This window comes from Peromyscus leucopus, chromosome 5, assembly GCF_004664715.2.
Source record: "Peromyscus leucopus breed LL Stock chromosome 5, UCI_PerLeu_2.1, whole genome shotgun sequence".
Classification (NCBI taxonomy): domain Eukaryota; kingdom Metazoa; phylum Chordata; class Mammalia; order Rodentia; family Cricetidae; genus Peromyscus; species Peromyscus leucopus.
The window spans coordinates 66,729,171-66,748,274 of record NC_051067.1 but is presented as its reverse complement, the minus strand read 5'-3'; the positions used below and the strand labels follow the sequence as shown (position 1 = coordinate 66,748,274).

Sequence of the window (19,104 nt, the reverse complement as noted above, 5' to 3'; positions counted from 1 at the left end):
GCTGTATGAGGACTTAGGATTCATGGACCAGGTGGAGTTTTCAGAATTTCACCCTGCAATAATGAAAACAGAGGGAAACTGATTTATTAAAAAAAACAAAACAAAACAAAAAACAAACAAACAAAACCTTCTATTAAAATGTTGAGGGTAGATACCACAGAGAGCTGACCTGAAAGGCAGACTAGGAGTTGGGTTTCAACAAATTTGGTGACATGTCTGTGCTTTCTATTCATCTCATTTCCAGCCTGGCCTTAACTCTCCTCTGGCTTCCGGAAATGATACACCATGAGTATTTCATGCTAGGCAGTAGTGGGACCTGCTGGCTGGGGAGTGACTCTGGGTGTCAGCAGGAGAAAGCAGCTTCAGCATGGTTTCCTTTCTGAGGTCTGAGTGTTAGAGTGACCTCCAACTGCCAGTTTAATTGCTTCATTAGAATTTCTCTCCTGAGCTTTAGATGCTATGGGTCTGCAAGTTCTTATTGATCTGGGAGAGAATGGTTGGGCTCAGAGTGAGAGAGGGAGGAGGGGAGAGGCAGGAGGGGAGAGGGAAGAGGGAGGGCAGCTGAGGGGCACCCAGGGCCCCTGGAGGCTGACCTCTGTTTCCAGCAGCCTCTTTGCTCAGCGCAATGGAATGTCTGTCTGCCTTGTGAGAATGAGCACAGATAAAAAGCAAGCAGAGTCCAGGCCCATCCTGCCTCTCATTTGCAGGGAGCATACACGAAGGCAAACCGAGCCAGGGCTGCAGGAGGCGGGCAAGCCCTAACTGGTTTTGTTTTGTTCTTTTCTGAACCTTTCGGTGCTTATCTAAGTGAAAGGAAGCCAAGGGTGGGATCCGAACTGAAACAAGCCAGATCCCCCAGCCTCACTCCCAGGCAGCAGAACTTGTTGTTCACATTACCTGCTCACAACACCCAGGGTGCAAGAGGGCGGGCACCTAATACATCCACATTTTGTCTTTCTTTTGCCATGCAGCCCATGAGATGTTGCTTTTAAAATAGTCATTTCTCAAAAGGAGCCAAAGGGAAGCAGGAATAGCAGATGACTGGAGCTTCGGAGAGACAAAGGAAAACAACCTTCTTTAAATATTTACTGTTTTACAAAGGAATCAGGAGAGCCTCTCTTCCTCCTGCTCCCCTCCTCCTTAGCCCCCCCTGTTCTCTCCTCCCTCCCCTTTTACTTCCCTTCTCCCCTTCCCCCCTGATCCCCATCAAACATCTTAGTTTGCACTGAGGTGCTGGAGTAAGGTCTTTAAAATGTTTGCTTTGTGACTCACTTTTGATAACCTGCTTAGCCATGGCCATGCCCATGCCAATCAATCTCCAGCCGCTGTGCCAAAGCAAAGGCCGGAGCTGAGCTGCAGCCACAGCTCTGGGTTCATGGGCCAGGATAGTTACTGTGATTTCTGTTCCTTTCGGCTCAGAGTCTCTTTAAATGCTGCCTTTTTAAGTCACGGCTTGTAGACACTGCACATTTTTGCATCTCGTGGTCTTGAGAAAATGTGAAGAGTGATTCAGGTAGTGTAGACCACCAACAGCCCAGGAGCAGGAGTCCTGAGCTGAGATGGGAAGTTGTGAGTTGAACTTGGTATTCCTTTTCAGAGCAGTGTGCTGGGAAAGGTCACTGCCAGAAAGCCCATGCTTCCTTCCTCTCTCCCCTCAAGAAAAGCCGCTACAAGAGTCGTGTTTCCATATCCTTCCCTGGTTGTATTTATGACTAACAGCATGGACAATATCCTGAGGGGCTCCCCTCCTTGTCATTTAGTACTTCCTCTGTCTTGGAGCCAGACATGAAGCTGGGGATTCCATTAGCAGCTCTGCTCCTGTATATAACATGTGAAGGTGTTCACGGGTTCCCTGCTCTCCAGGTTGATTTCGTACCTTGATATTGTATAAACAAATGACGTGACTGCTCCGTGATAGGGGAACATTTTATTGTGCGTAAGAGAGAGAAAATACCCAGAGGCATCTGGAAGAGTCCCGAGCAGGGAGAGAAAGAAGTAGACCGAACAGGGCCAGCAGGCTGGACATGGCAAGTGTTGTCTGCAAGAGAGGGGACAAGAGCAGGGGGTAGAGAATAGAAAAACATACGGAGAATAGCAGCAGCAGAGGCCTAGAGTGGTGCAAACAGCCGGGTTATAAGAAGGGGAGGGAAGGGCCAGGAGACGGGAGCATTGAAATGTCTAACAAGTACTTGTGAGAAGGGACTGCTGGAGCCTGGAGGTAGCATAGACCTTGATTATGCTGAGAGGTGCCAGAGGTCATTGTTAATTGGAGATTCATTTGTCGCTTTTGCTGGAGGTAAGGGGAATGACTCCTTTCATAAGGGGAATGACTCCTTTCGGTAGAAGGGAACTGGTTTCACAAGTTCCTGAGGTGTGCTGGCTTTTGTCTAACCTCCAGAAACCCTCCCATAGCAAGTTGAACTCACGTCTGGATATTTGGAGTGCTTTTTGGAGTTTGGGGAACTGGAGTTTCCTTTGGACCTGACAGATATAAATTAGCTCTTTTACCCGCCACCCCCAGTGTATTACCCTCCCCCACATCTCTTTCACCTTGTGAAGATTTAAAGCACTGGAACCAGGAGACCTGAGGTGCCAGAGTTACAATTTAGTGAGGAGTGAGGACCAGGCGGCCAAATGGAGTCCGGGTGGCAGTGAGGGAAGAAGCTGTATCAGAGATCTGTGATTAGGCCTGAGAAGGGAAGTGGACAGTTACTACTGCACCCAGGCCCAAGAGCACAGCCGGGTTCAGCAGTCAGGGATACAAGTTTTAGGTTTATTTATTAGCCCAGACACTGGGCTGTTTGTTAAGACATCTTGCTGGATCAGCCACACTGGAAATGTCGTAGCTCTTTAGTGGAATGGAATGCATGACAGAACCCTCTGAAATCCACAGGAGCCTGACACAAGATTTACTAAAATGTCCCGGTATTCATCAGGGTCCTCTAAAGGAACAGGAGGGAGGAATTGGCCAGCGAGAATGAGGGTGAGCAGGCAGAAGGCAGAAGCCTCCATCTTCCTTGTCTTTTTCTGTGAGCTCCACAAAGGTGTGGTCCAGATTTTGAGTCAGTCTTCTGACCTCAACTGATCCAGATTAGGGTTGGGTCCACCTCAAATAATCCAATGAAGAAAAACCCCTCCCAGGTGTGCCCAGCTGATTGGCTGTTTGTTAATTCCAGATGAGGTCAAGTTGACAGCCAAGATCACAGCCCCTAAGGATGCTCCAGTGCAGTTTTAGATGACCAGGAAGCTCCTGTGACTATCTTTCTAAAAGGCCGTAGGGATCTCACTTAGCTTCACAGAATTCTGGCCTCCTAATATTCCAGCTAAATGAGTGGAACTTGATTTTACCTTCCCCCTTGGTTCAGTGATAACCAGTAAGACGTCAGGAAGACAGGGCTTATACTGCTCTGTGTTACTAGTAAGTATTTGATTCCAAGACACATTTTCTAAGTCTCAAGTTTCCAAGCTGCATACTGGGACCATAAGAAGAACTAATATATATATTGAGGTACCAGTGCCTCATATTGGCATTTTGCTGTTACTACTAAGTCTCCCATTGCCACTACTTCTAACACAAGTAGTCACACTATTTCAAAGGTCTTAGTTGTCTTTTTATATTGTGGACCTTGGGATTACAGAACTGGATTCAGAATCCTCAGCTCTTTGCTCACTATCATTATTAAATCATTAAAATTCCCCCCTTTGTGTTTAAACACTTAAAATTGAAGATATATATATATATATATACACAACACATATATATACATGTAATATATAACTATCTTATATATATAACTATTATATATATTATATATATATATATATGAATATAACTATCTTTCAGTCTTCAATACATCATCCTAACTAGATTAACTTTTAAATACATTTTATGTGTTAATTTTGTGTTCATGTGGGTATGCATATGGAGGTCAGATATGCATATCTGTTAAAGCCACTTCTCTCCTTCCATCATGTGATTGGGTCCCAGGGATCAAACTCCAGTCATCAGGCTTACCTGCAGCTGTCTTGACCTCCTGAGGTGTCCTACCAGCCCCCACCTAACACATTTTGTTAGGCTGCAATCGCATTATTTTGTTATTTCCCAGATGATTCGCAAATAAGCTAACAAAAAGTATAGTGCCACATGTGGAAAGACAACCACACACTTCTACATTCCCAGCTTCTCTTCATGGAAAGCTCAACTTGGAAGTTTCAGAAGTAAAAGATGTGTTACTACCACAGTTGAAATTCATTTTTGCCCTGCAGTCATGGGCGTTGGGCCATCAGGAGTGACTGATATTTCCATCAGTCGATCATGAGCCATTTAATCATTCCAGGGTTATGATCATCGCAGAGGGGGTACTCCAGGCTAAAGCACCGTTGCTAGCATCCACATCAATCACGTGTTCAGTTCTCAAGTGTAACCACCAGTGGCTGCTTCTCTGATGTCATCCTCAAACCTATAGGGCTGTTCAGCTTGCCTTTTGTATCTGACTTCAGACTTTAGAGACAGCGCACGCACAGCACCATGGCAGTTGCTGGGAGACTGAATTGATAGATGACACAAAACCAAGGCAGAAAAAAAGGGATCAAGGCAAGATCCAAATACTAAAGTACCCAGAGGGAGCCTCCAGGCATAGAAGAGATAGAATCAAAAGATACAGCAGAGAAAACTGACAGCATACTGATCCTCTGGGTTGGGAGACAGAGGAGAGATGTAAAATGTTTTGTCATGAAGATCTGTGCTATTTAATAGCTATCTGTTACACAAACAGTATACCAGGAACTCTAATTGTTTCTATTTCATTCTTTTTAATTCTCACAATAATATTTGATAAAGACTAATATGAGTTCCCTTTCACAGAGTAGGTGGCTAAACAATGATTGGGAAGCACATGAAGGGGAGCAGCTTGTTCCCTAAGACAGGAAACATCACCTCCGTTATTCCACCCCCACATTGAAGCTTATAAAATGATTTGCTAAAGATTCTTTCCCTCTAAAAAAAGTTCTATCAATGTTTCAATAGCTCATACAGTTCGTTCATAATGAATATTTACATCAACACATTATCTCCAGTAAATTAAAAGACTCTCATTGTGTTTCCTCACACTGCCACTTTGTAAGACTCTGAACCTAGAGCCCCTCCTCCCAGAACTGTAAATGTCATCAGGAAGGGATGTCAGTCTCTCACTTGACTGATTAGTTTCCTAATGCCACTTGATCTATGACAAGGGGGGACACGTATTAACTTGACAATGGTTGACATTTACTCAAACCTCACAATACTGAAATGTCAAATATGAAAATTCCTAATCCATTAGTTCAGTCCTTGCTTCTAGCTAGGGCTCAGGGTATGGAAGGAGCTGAGACATTGCAACTAGTCCTGAATCCGAGATAGATACTCTGGGCTGTGGGCTAAGCTCAAAGCCCTTGGGCCACCTCCTCCCGTGCCTTTCCCTCACACTGTGTGAGCTGAGTGTGTGGGGATGTCTGTGCTCTGTGACCACACCCTTGCCATTCCCTCCTTGGGCCCAGAATATAGAAAAGCTGGCATGACAGCAGCCGCAGGGGACCCCTCTCCCCTGTGAAGAGCTTCTTACTGCTGAGCCTGCTTTGTTTTTTGTTTCTATAATCCACCTCATGAAGGAGAGGGCAGCTTTTTCTCAAGGTGTTTCTCAACCCAGCTCTCTGTTCTTAGAAACTACAGACCGACATATGTTTGACATTTACACGTCTCTTTTTACTGGCTATTACGTGCCAGGCTCGGTACTTTTCATTTCTTTTTATGCACTAAAGTTACATTTTGGCTTAGTAAATGTGTATGCTAGAATCCTGTAATTTTATACCATCCCCAGTCCCTTCGAAAGGCGCTCCCTTTCCCGCAGAAATGTTTACCATTTAGCCAGCTCTGGCTCAGCTTGTTGGGAGCTGTGCTAGCTGGAGTCCAGAACATGGTGCCTGTTTTTTCTTTTGTGGATTCAGCCTCATTACTTCATTAGTGTCACCTAGAAGAGAAGAGTAAGTTGAGAGCCTTATCTTGTGTGTATGCTGCTGTGGCATTTCCTGCTTCAATAGGGGGTTGAAAAATCAATTCCTAAGCCTAGTCTTGGCAGCAGACTTAAGAATTACTTAAGTTATATGAATGCATTATACATTTATCCAGTGGTGATACAATTTGCTAGCTCTGTTTTGGGAGCTAAGTAGAAACAAGGGACCATACATATTGATAGGCTCATGACTGTAGACCTTTAAATAAGCAGAAACAAATTTCTCGTATTTTCTTTCTTGCGGTGCTTCCTTGTAACTTTGCAAATTAAAAATTAAAATGTGAGAATATTGTCTTAATATTGCTAATGTTGAAAGCATTCTCAAGTAGAATTGATATTTCACATGCAATTTAAAAATACCGTCTCATTGCTAGTCTGAGACTTTGAAATTTTACAGAATGATGATTAAGTATGCATAAGTTATTTACGTATGTAACCAGCGTCTTACTCTTATAGTACAAGTTGGGCTTGAATTTATGACCTCCTACCACAGTCTTCAAAATTCTGGGGTTACGAACACATGACAATAAGCCAGCTATCACAAGTTTTTTTTTTTTTTTGTTTTTTTTTTTTTAAAGAAGCAATGTTATGTGGAATTTGGTGAGTGAAGACTCATGCTCACTAGCTTATCTTAGATAAGTTACTGGCTTATTTTGGATAGGGCATAATTTCGCAATAAGCACACTTGTCTCACTTTCTTTATTTAAAAACAACCACATGTTGTTGGAGAGTAACTTGAGGCATTTTTAGCCATGCCTATAAACTTACAACACAGACATACACACATACATATTTGATATGCTGTTGGTATATAACTTCAATTCAAGGACAAGAATGGCCTAAGAAGAGAGTCTCAGGGAGGGATTGTCGATATTGAGTGGGCAAGTTTATGGGGGATTCAACATAATTAATTGATATAAGTACCAGCCTACTTTGGGTGGTACCATTCCCTAGGTAAAAGGTCCTGAACTTTATAAGAGTAATCAAGCTGAGAACAAGCAAGGAAGGGGCCGAGCTCTTTTCTTGAATGTAATGTGATTAGCTGTTTGAGGTTCCTGCCATAACTTTCTCACAATGACTGACTGTAATGGGAATTATAAGCTGAATTAAAGCCTTTTTTCTCCCTAAATTGTTTGTCAGGACATTTTATCACAACAGCATAAAGTAAACCAGAACATTTTGCCTTTTTAAAAAGTGTGGGCTTGGAAAAGGTTCAGTTTCTATTCTTTTGGGAGTTTGTATATACTTAATACAGTCTAGTACTTTACCAAAATTTAAGAAATTAAGCAAATTAAGAGGTGTGTTTGTGATGGCTTATATGTTGTTTAGCTCTAAACAAAGTCTGAAAGAAGCAATCATACTAGACTGGAAACAATATTTCTTTATTTTGAATTTTTCATACATGCATGTAATTCATTTTGATCATAATCATCCCTCAGGCCCCCTCCTACTCCTCCTGGATCCCTCCTCTAAACCCATCCCCAACTACATGCCTTTGTATGTTTGTTTGCTTAATAACTGCGTAAATTGACAGGATGACTATTCCATGGTATGGTGAAGAAGAATGTTTTTACTGTAGATATAAGAGAGAGAACAACCAGAGGCATTTGGGAGAGTCCAGAGCAGAGAGAGAAAGAAGTAGACCAAACATGGCGAGCAAACAGCAAGAAAGGGGAGAACAGAAGGAGCAGAGCATAGAGAAAACATGTTGAGGATAGCAGGATTATAAGGAGACTAGGTAGCTGGGGGCATAGGGGTGTAGAGGAAAGCCCATGAGCTGGAAGGAGTTTAGGGGAGGAGAGGGGACAAGAAGGGATAGAATGCTAGCATGGATTTTGAAATGTGTAATAGGTACTTGGGATACTGAATGATCTGGAAGCCAGCCTGAGTTTTGATATACTGATAGTCACCACATGTAGCCATATGTCCCTTCTTCTGGAGGTAAGGGAAATGACTCCTTTTGGTAGACAGGAACTTGTAGAAGAAGAATGCTGGCTTTTATCTAATCACCAGAAGTCCTCCTATAGTACAGGCTGAGCTCATTTATGGATATTTGGAGTGCCTTTTGGAGTCTGAGGAATTGGAGGGTTTTTGTTTTGGACCTCACAATGACCATCTGAGTACAGGGCTGCTTGTGCATACATGAGTATAGAGTTGTACACTGGAGCACGAACAAGGCCCATATCACAGAAGAAAACTCACCCTTTCCCATCAACCATCAGCTGCCAGTAGTTCCTCAGCTAGGGGGAGGAGCCTCATGAATCCTCCCTTATCCATGTTTGGATATTGACTCCCTTGATCGTGTGCACGGCCTCATGCAAGCAACCACAGCTGTGTAAGTTCATGGGTGCAAAGACCCAGTCATGTCCAGAAGACACTGCTCCCCAGCAATCCTCCCTATCCTCTGACTCTCACAGTCCTATCTGCTGCCCTCTTCCTGGGTATCCTCTGAGCTTGTGTGACACAGATGTCCTAAAGTTGAACACTCTCCGCAGAGACTAAGTGACTGGTTGAACCGATTAGATCTGAAAATCATATTTTGAAATGGCTAGATGAATATCACTCAATTTTCAGTCAATGTTTGTTGAATAAAAATCATTTTTAAAGTTTTATGTATTGAATGTTTGGATTTAAAATGTGAACATTAAATGATAAGAGGGGGAAGGGAGAAAGAAGTGTTGTTCTATAACCAGATTTACTTTGTATTTATTACTATAAAAGCCTGGTCCCTTTCTCTGAGGATTTAAATCCTATGGCCATATGATTCATGTGCTTCTACAAATCAGTTCAGAATACACTCCCAACCCTGATTCTCTAACAGAATGCTGATTGCAGTCATCACTAGATTTTCCAAGTTACTTGTGAATACCTCCCTTACTTTAGTGCCCTGAATATTCTGTTATCTACCCACATTTTTCTAACAAAATGCAGATGGAAATTAGGTTTGAATGAGATAGTCATATTTAATTTAATATTTCCAGATACTGACTCTCACTATAGTAATATATCTACCTTGTTCAACAGATATCTTATATTGGACAAAATAAGAGTTTCAATGCTAGATGCTAAAATCAAGTTTTTGGACTCAAAGTAACTTGAGGAATTATTCCCACTTAGGAATTATGTAACTTATACATCACTAAGATTGTCTATGAATTTTTTGATAAAAATACAGGTAGAGAAAATGGTTGGAGGAATCAAATAAGAAAGACTAAATTCAATTTCTGACAGAGTATGTACCTAGTGGTCCCAAGTGTTACCATGCAAAGACAAGAGACTTATCAATTCCTTGTTTATACATAAAAGTGTTCAAGAGCTCATGCTAGCTCAGAATGCCAAACAGATGCGTAAACTCCAATTTTACATATTGATGCGGAGATTTGGGCACATATAATATAACTTTACTCCACTGGCACAGAAGGTATGTCAAAGGAGCTCCAGTACAGTCCTGGGCAGGGATGGAACCTGATACATGTCTTTGAATGAGGTAATTTCCTACACCAGGCTAATCCCACTCCTATTATTCTTGCCATTTTTCTTGCTCATTGTCTATGAGCCTCTAAGGAGCAAAAGGTTCCAAGAATGTTGTGTTTCTAACAATGAATGGTTACTCGTTCGTTATCTCTCACCTGTTTTGCTCCTGCGCATCAACTTTGCATCAAACATTTTCAGTACACATCGTGGGCATGTGCTGATGGTCATGAGGAAAAGGAGGGCTCTGTGAGGGTCAGAATTTACAGAGGTATTGGTGGTGTTAGCAGAAAACCTCACACTGAAATCTTTGTATTGTTTCTAGAAATGACCAAACACTCAGACATGCCCCTGGAACTCTACAACAAGACAATGAAATAAAGCCAACTGTTGTAGATCCAGCCAATGCAATGCTTTACTGGCTCATTGATATGCAGATGATCCACAGAATATGGGCCTTATAGATGTAAACTTGCAGTATTGAGAGTTTTCTGTCTTCCATCTTTGCAGACGTATGATGGCTCAAGTTCCACAAAGCACCCGTGTCGCCAGTGTGTGTGGAAGACAGACGCCACCTAACTCCATCACTTCTTCAGGAAACAGCCTCTTTGTGAGATTCCGGTCTGGCTCTTCCAGACAGGGCAGGGGCTTCCGAGCTCAGTTCAGGCAAGGTAAGTATCCTGTGGGTCACCTAACCCCCAACTGCTGTAACCAGACTTCAGAAGTTCACCAGAGTTTCCAACTTAACATGCAAATGTTCAGATAGGAAGACTTATGTGTATGCTAGCTGTTCATATATTTTATGTATCTTCATATACCTTAAATGATGATGATGTCTTAGGATCTGTAAATCTCTCTCTCTCTCTTTTTTTATTTTAGCTTGAGCCATCTTTATTTATACTTCAACAGAATTTTTCTCCCAGGATACATGAACAGTTTTATTACCGTCTCTGCTTTTTTACTTTTAAGAAATATATCACATTTTAAGAAAGACAACATGATCGTTATAAAATCCCTCATTGCTCCTCTTTATGTTTCCCCAAACATACTTTCCCAACCCCCACTGGTCTTCATTCTAGACGTAGAGTTCAGCATTTTTGCAGGCTTAACTAACTATCCAGCCACACATATAGGATCTGTAAATCTCTTAAGCCACATGTTTTTAGGATAACATTTAATGGTTCAGTACCAGAGATAAAAAAAAAAAAAGAATTAGCCAAATTCATTTACCTAGTACCTAACCAAGGAGATATACAACTGTAAGACTTGTTTGTAATGTAGAGTCAGATTCTCTCTCCACAGAATGGTTTGCCTCATTGCTGAATTCCATATTTTTCTATTGTTTTTATCCACAAGTCACCACTTCTCAATTTCCTCTCCCAAGCCTTTCACCCATTGCCTTTCACCAGATTTTTTTCTCAGAGATTAATCTTTATCAAATTGGCAGACATAGAAGGAGCCCAGAACTTAGAGTGATTGTTAATTGGTTTGAATGGGGCTATGATTTTTATCTATATGACTCAGATCATTTACTTCAAAAAAATTTTTAATTAAAAAAATTGTACATGTGTTTATTTGTATGTGTCATGGTGCACATGCACAGGTCAGAGGACAACTTATGGGACTCAGTTCTCTCCTTTCATGTGGCTCTCAGGGATTGAACTTGTGTCTGCAGGCTTGATGGCATGTACCTTTATTGGCTGAGCCTTCTCACTGGCCCCACCTCAAATAAGGTTAGCCTGGTCAGTCATCATGCACCCGTTAACATCCACTCTAGTAGACTTGCTGGTATCATATTAGTAAACACTCCTGGGTGGAGAGTGTTTCGGAGTCAGTCTCACAAAGGTGCACCCTCAGAGACATTGGAGCAAGACACTAGCGTGTGTGTCTACCATTCTCGGTGATTTCAAAGAAAAAGTAGTACTTAACACTATTTTACTTTATGCTTAATGTTGCCTTAAGTGTTGCTTCAGAGTAAGAGTACCCTCTCCTCCCTATCTGAACTCTTACAATAGCCTCCTCAAACTCACCCACTCTTGCTCCATCTTTCTCCCAAATAACTCGTAAGAGACACAGTCTGATCACACTGAGACTCCTCATGTCTGTCCTGTCTCTGTGTGGCTTGAAGATGGAAGTCAAGCCACTCCAACTGTGAAGCACAGTTCCAAAACCTGCCCTGCCCCCTTTACAGTGCTGCTTCCAACAAGATCTAAGCCTCGACTGCTTCAGTCAAGACCGGATAAATAGGGCCCTTCTCCTCACCAATGTCTTCTGCTCAGGCTGCCCATTTCCTGCGCTGTGCTTCTCATGCTCCAGATCCTGGTCTAGCTCTGCCTCCTCTGGAGACTGGGCACTCAACAGTGCAGCACACTCTCCTCTCCTTGGTTCCCACAGAGCACTGAACTTCTCTGGTTAATTTGCAATCACCTTTACAAATTGAGTGTTTTCTAGAGAAAATAAAGTTCATTTATAAACAAATTACCCTTCCTATAATTAATGAGTAAATAGAATGAGTGAATCAACGCCAGAGTGTCGGTTGAATGATTCAGACAATTCATAGCCATTTAAAGTGTTGTTCTATGTCCCCACTTCCTGTAATTGAAAAATATTATAACTGTAAAGTATTTTCTCATTATCTGATGGTTTTTTGTGTGCAGCTTTATGTGCAGCTAGCTTCCTTATCAGAGAGCTTTCTTGGCATGCACTGTGGAAATAAGAAGTACTTTCAGTCGTCTAATAATTGGTGTAGTTGGTAGAAATCAAAAGTATATGACATGTGTGTTTGTACTTCCCAGAATGTGGAGGCCACATCATCACTGACTCTTCTGATACTATTTCCTCTCCATTGTTCCCTAATAAATATCTAAACAATCAAAACTGTACTTGGATACTTGAAGCTCAACCTCCATGTAAGTAACAAAAATAAAAAACTGAGAGTCTGGGGCAAGGGATACCTTTGGGAAGTATGGCCGTCAGTAGGGCACTTATGTCTTCAGTGGTAACAATTGATGGCTGACCTTTTTTTGGAAGTCCTGGTTCCTGGAATGCATCAAAACAGTCATTTTTCTAGTCTAGTACACAGACATTCTTTAAAGTGATTCATATTAATTTAAAGGAATTTTTAAGGCTGGATGTGGCAATCCTAGTACTCTGGAGGCTAAGGCAAAAGGTTTTTGAGTTGGTGACCAGCCTGGGCTCAACAGTAAGTTCAAGGCCAGCCTGAGTAATATATGGAGACCTTGCCTCTAAAAAAATCCCAGGGCTGGCGAGTTGAAGGTATAACTCAGTGGGCTGAGTACCTGCGTATCACCATTGATGCTCTGGGTTTGATGCCCAGAACTACATGCATCAAGTGGTGGCACATGCTTGTCATTGCAACACACACTGAGTGGAAGAAGCAGAAATTCAAGGTCACCCTCTATTCATATCCAGTTGGAGACTACTCTGGGATCAGTGAAATCCTTACCTTAAAAACAAACAAGCAAGCAAGCAAGCAACCAAACAAAAACAAAGGATTGAGGATGTGGCTCCTAAAATGTGTACCTACCTACCATGCACAAAAACCTAAGTTGTATTTGTGTACATCTTTGTTGTACTGGCAGGCACGTGAGATTGAGGTCATGAAAAAGTAATTGATAGATAAACAGCTCTTGACACGTGTTGCTGAGTACGGTAGATGCTGGATGAATATGTGAATAATGAAGATAGAGTTTGGAGAACTATCTTACAGTTGGAGGATACGATGTCACAAGCTATTGGTCACTAAAGGGGAAACTAATAGCAAACCTATCCCCTCCTGCCATGTATATATTGATGAAAGGCCAGCACAGGCCTAGAAGCACTCAGTAAATGCTTACTTTCTTTTCTTTTTGGAACCTTAGATTTCTATTATCTGACATGGTAATAGTCTGTCCACGTTTTACAGGCAGAGAAAATGGCCCTTATAGACATGTCAGAACGGCTCCAAACACAGTGATCCTGGTCTCATTAGGAATTCTATTTCACTTGAACCCTGCCCTCCTTTAAGGTTTCCAGGAAGAGTCTGTGATTTCAGACACAAAGTGGGAAAGCCATTAAGTCCTCTTTTCTGTTCTCTAATTAATGACCTGTGTGAAAATAGGACAGTCACTTAGGCTAATCAGGCCCCAGCATAAAATAATTTGCAGAAGAGCTGGGCTTAAATATTGAGTTTAATTTAATTGTTATTAGTTGTGAAACAGAACTTCACAAATTGATTCTATTTTGTGGCCACGCATAAGATGTGGGAGCCGGTGATGTAATTCTTAGTCTTTGTAGATGGAGAGGGTGGAGCCCCAACAAAGCAGAGAAAAAGAAGCCCACCCAGCCCCCACCAGTTTTGTCCAGCAGTTTTGTGCTTATTGATTATTTTCTAAGGAGCTGTAAAAACATCCAGATGAAAGTTCTCACTGCAAGGACGGCAACAGGAAAAGATCCCATTCTGAAGATTAGGGACGCTGTGAGGGACAACAAAGGGAAAATGTACCCAGGCACTTGCTGTTCCTTGCGTGGTTCAAAGCTTTCCTGATGGATGATTCAGAAGCTCTCGGGCACTGGTTCTGACAGCTAAATAAGCTTGAGTGTGCTGTGTCTTGTGGAAGAAGGGTGTCTCAGTACAGCGCATGTAAGGAATCAGAGTCTAAGAAAACTAACCTGTGGAGAAGAATGTTTATGAGAGGAAGACAACAATAGCTAATAAAACAAAACAACAGCCTATGGTTATGTTTTCCAATAAGACATTTCCCAAAGTCTCTGGGATGAACTTACCAAAGAGTTCTCAGTTACCATGACTGGCATTTGGGATTCTACAGGCGTTTTCAAAAGCATCGATTCTGTTACTCTTCAAAGGAAGCCCTTTAAGCATGAAGCTGAGCCCTTAGCTCTGTTTACTGACCCCACCCCTGTGCAAAGCTGCCAAATGCCTGGCTTCCCTGCTGGAAAACCCTCATCTCAAAGTACCAGAGGCAAAAATCTCTCTGTTCTGCTTGCCAATATTTGATTAAATAACCATCCCTCTTCTCTCTCTTTTTTTTATAGTCAGTCATGTTACCCTCTCCTTTAGCCTCTTTCAACTACAAGACAGCACAGACTGTACACGGGACTATTTAGAAATTCTGGACGGCAAGGACTATGACGCACCTGTCCAAGGTACCAAAGACTCGTCATTTACATCTGTAGTCTTGGCACGTAGTGTGTGTGTGTGTGTGTGTGTGTGTGTGTGTGTGTGTGTGTGTGTGTGTATGTGTATGTGTGTGTGTTGTTGTTGTTGTTGTTGTTGTTGACATTCAAAGTTACAGTGTTTCCAATAAGCATGAAGAGTCTCATAAGCCACATGGGAATGAATCAGAGGGTAGGAAAGCAGAATAATGTGGGACTCAAGAAACTCAACTTATTTATGCTCACAAATAGTGTGTATATTTTAGTGTGTTCCTAAAGTGCAAGTTACAGATTCCAAATCACAATCTGAAGCAGTAGTGGAACAAAGACCATTTCATCATTAAACAGAACATTCAGAAATCTCTGGCTAGTACTTTAAAATACTTCTTATATTCCATTGGAAATGAACACTTTCTCTGTGAGCATTTTGCCATGGAAGTGTCTCCCCTTACAGAAGACAAGCTCTGTCAGAGGAGACTACTTTTATTACTGTGCCCATAACAGAGCCTAGTGGACAAGGACTGGGCACCAGGCACACCTCAAATTGTATTGTGTGAGAAGTTAATCCATTGGTATAGAACCAAAGACAAGGATATGTTATATAACACATACTCTTACCCAACCACCTCCTGCAGAGTACTACTCTAAGTACTTTATAAGTGGTAACTCAGTCTTTATAGCCTTACGACATAGATTTAGTTATTTCTAATATATGAGGAAACTGGGTCACAGAACACCCAAGTAGCTTGTCTCAGGTTACATAACTCGTGAATGGCAAGCCAGGTGTTGAATGCATGGAACTTGATCCACCATCTCCTCCTCTCTGTGATAATGCACTGAGATTCTAAGTGCACTATTGTCTGTCCCTACTTGGCTGCAAGTGTCCACTTGAGTTACCGTTAGAGTCTAGTCACATCTGCTTTCCCTCTGTTCCTCTATTTTTTTTTTAAAATTCATCATATCTATATTCATCCTGGCTATGCTGGTATCTAGAGTGCATCTTTAGTGCTCAGGCATTGTCTCAAACACAACTCTGATGTAAGTGGTTCTTTCTCATTGTGATGTCTTGTGTGGCCCTGCCATGGCTTTACTTACCTCCTTGTCACATCTTCATCCTTAGGCCGTTACTGTGGTACTTCCCTGCCCCATCCCATCGTATCCTTTGGCAATGCCCTGACACTGAAGTTTGTCTCTGATTCTTCCATTGTAAGTGAGGGTTTCCATGCCTTCTATTCTGCATCAACATCAGGTAAGTAAGAGGCATTAACAGATGACTGCAGGGTTGACAGTGTGGGATACAAATCTTTGCTTGGCTATTTAGGACTCTTTTAAAGTGGGGAGCCAGTTTCCTAAAATTTCCCTTGTGCCTTCTTTATAATTTAATGTTGTGTGAATTCTCATAACCATGATATCTATAAAGTGAGGAGAATTGGCTAAAACCTGGCTGGGTTTTTTTTAGTCCCACCTTATCTTCTTGGAGACCTGTTCTCTAGTGTCACAGCAGTGTGTTTGCCAATGTGCTCTGTGACTGGCAGTTTGGTGGAGACTCATACCATGCACAGCCTCATGGCTATTTTTCTGCACTTGATGCTAGGGTCAGGTAGGTGTGGATATTGACAGGTCCACTGTGCAGTGAGGCACATGGGCAGGAAAGGAATGAGGTGCCATCCATTACTGTGCTTCTTGGCCAGGAGAGGCTGTTAACAAACCAAGTGTAGAAAAGTGAAGAATGGTGTGTCTTAGTACTCTCCCCAGAGGGACAAGCTGGACAGTTGCCTTTTCCATGGCAGCCAGGGAAGAGTATCCCCTCTTCTGGGGCAAGCTTGAAAATCACCCTGGCCATAAAAACAAAGTGGCTACAGGATTGAAAACAAGTCCTTTTTTAAACCCGAAGTTCTAGTTCACACGGAGAAAGACTTTTAGAAGAGCTCCCTCTGTTTTGTCTTTGGAATCTTCCCTCTGTTACTATTTGTGAAGCAAATCAAATGTTAACGTGAGGTGGAAGTGTCCTGCCCTTTGCACATGGCCCTAATGCTCTTCCTCTTGTATCTTGTGCTGTCTTTCATTTGCTCTTTGCTCTGAAACTTCCCTTTTTTATTTCTTTTGCCTTCCAGCTTGTGGTGGAACCTTCAACATGGCTGATGGCATCTTCAACAGCCCTGACTACCCAGCAGCATACCATCCTCATGCGGAATGTGTCTGGAGCATTGTCAGCTCCCCTGGAAACCAGCTGCAGCTGTCCTTTCTGTGAGTCCTTTACGTGGGTGTATGGTCTCAGTACATGTGAGCCTGCAAGGAAGCACTGTTACTACTAGAGTGGGTACCCAGCATCCTGTGTCCCAGTCACCACCAGAGAGAACAAGTGGGAACCTCAGGAAGACTTCCCCCAGTTTCCTCTGTTCCATTCATAGCTTGAGCTATGGAATTAAGAATTTCTCAACAGTATTCTTTCTTCCAATGGAGAGAAATTGTGTCTGTCTCCATTTGGCCTTCTTCTTCTTCTTCTTTTTTTTTTTTTTTAAGATTTATTTATTTATTATGTATACAGCATATATGACTGCAGGCCAGAAGAGGGCACCAGATCTCATTACAGATGGTTGTGAACCACCATATGGTTGCTGGGAATTGAACTTAGGACCTCTGGAAGAGCAGTCAGTGCTCTTAACCTCTGAGCCATCTCTCCAGCCCCCATTTGGCCTTCTTTACCCACATGCTTTGTCCCTATTCCAATACACCCTTCCTTTCCTATCAGAGAAATGATCTTCGGAGGGTTTTTCATTTTAGTTTTTTATATTAGCAGTTGATTTGTAAAACTGCCTTCAAGCTTCTCATTGAATACTAACAATTTTGGAACACAGACTATGAATGTGGAATGAAGGGTAGATCTTGTTACATTCCAAATGGACCTAGGCTAAACTAAACAGCAATAATAATATTTCCCAGAAGTAGATGTAAACAGCACATGGTATGTGAAATGGGATTGTGTCATCCCTCAGTGGAGAGGTTCCAATGACAAACCATGTTGATAATGGGTACTTTAAAAATATGCCCTGGCAGCCAGGCATGGTGGTGTGCACTTGAATCCTAGCACTCAGGGGCAGAGGCAGGCACATAAATCTCTTTGAGTTTGAAACCAGTCTGGTCTATACAGCATGCTCCAGGACAGTCAGGGTGACATAGTGACCCTGTCTCAAAAAAGAAAAAAAGAAAAGAAAAAAAAAGAACAAACAAATAATTATTTACTGAAGACATGTTGGTATTTAAATTACCACTTTGAGTTCAAAGCTATGTGCCATACTATATTACATATTATGGGAGTCAGGTTGAAATCATTAATTCTTTATTGCTGTTGTTTTGCACACGTCCTTGGTATGTAGCCCACAATGGCCTAGAACTTGTGATCCTCCTGCCTCACATTGCCATGCAGGGATAACAAGCATGCATGGCAATGTCTGACTGTTAATTTTGTTTTAAAAAGGATGTCAATTGAGAGGAAGGCATTGTTTGCTGGCTCTTCCTCATAGACATGCCCATCTGCGCAACAAGAACTGATTAAAAACTGAGACAGCAAGTTCAAATATTTCAAATTGCTTTCTTGAATCCATCCGTCAGGCCGTACCTCCCCAGGGTGCAAGTGACCTCATGCTAAGCAAGACGCTTTTTCTATATCCAAAAGGCAATGTGGGAATTTGGGGGTTGTCTTCGTTTTCACTGAAATCATGACATTTCTTATGTAATAAGAAATTATACAATGTGCATATAACAATCTCTACATGATGTGTGTTTCTATTCAGCAAATGTTTATCAGCACCCTGAGCACACATCCCCTTCCCTGAGGATGCTTTACAGACAGTGATGAGAGAAGTGCTGTTCTGTCTTAGTGATGAAGCCCAAGGACCTCCCAGGACCTTGCTGGACCTCAAATTTACCAAGCACAGGAGCCCCCTTTTTGGCTTTTCCCTCCCATCTCTACCACATTTGTTTTGTTTACCCTTCTGGTGGCCAGCGGTTCCAGGAACACAGTGGTTCCAGCTGTGGGGGATATTTAATACTTATATGCTTTCTGTTCTTGACAAATTTATTGACAAATCAACTTCAGGAAGCTAGTGAATAGAAACCTCAAAAGATTCATTCCATCCTTAGAAAGACAATCATAAACTTGAAGGACCCCTGTTAGGGTTAAGGATGCTAAAATTTAAAATACAGAGCCCAGGGCCATGATATAGCAGTGTTCTGTGAAAACGATTTCAATATTTACTGTGTCTGAAGAATCTTCAGGAACAATCCCATGTGGCCCACACTAGACTTTCTCTAGAGCATGGGTGCTTATTTTGGTTGTCTACGTGACTCATGGAAAGAGGGAACTTCAACTGAAGGTTAGCCTGTAGGCATGCCTATAGAGCACTGTCTT

The 19,104-nt window shown here is 42.1% G+C and overlaps 1 protein-coding gene across 1 annotated transcript in view; it reads left to right on the top strand.

Annotated features, from left to right (window-relative positions):
• Cubn (cubilin) overlaps positions 1–19,104 on the top strand; it is a 225,265-nt gene that overhangs the window by 120,703 nt on the left and 85,458 nt on the right. Inside the window, 6 exon segments of the mRNA XM_028870517.2 lie at positions 10,029–10,052; positions 10,054–10,189; positions 12,314–12,427; positions 14,574–14,684; positions 15,814–15,942; positions 16,808–16,940. Of these exon segments, the coding sequence (XP_028726350.1) occupies positions 10,029–10,052; positions 10,054–10,189; positions 12,314–12,427; positions 14,574–14,684; positions 15,814–15,942; positions 16,808–16,940 (647 nt within the window).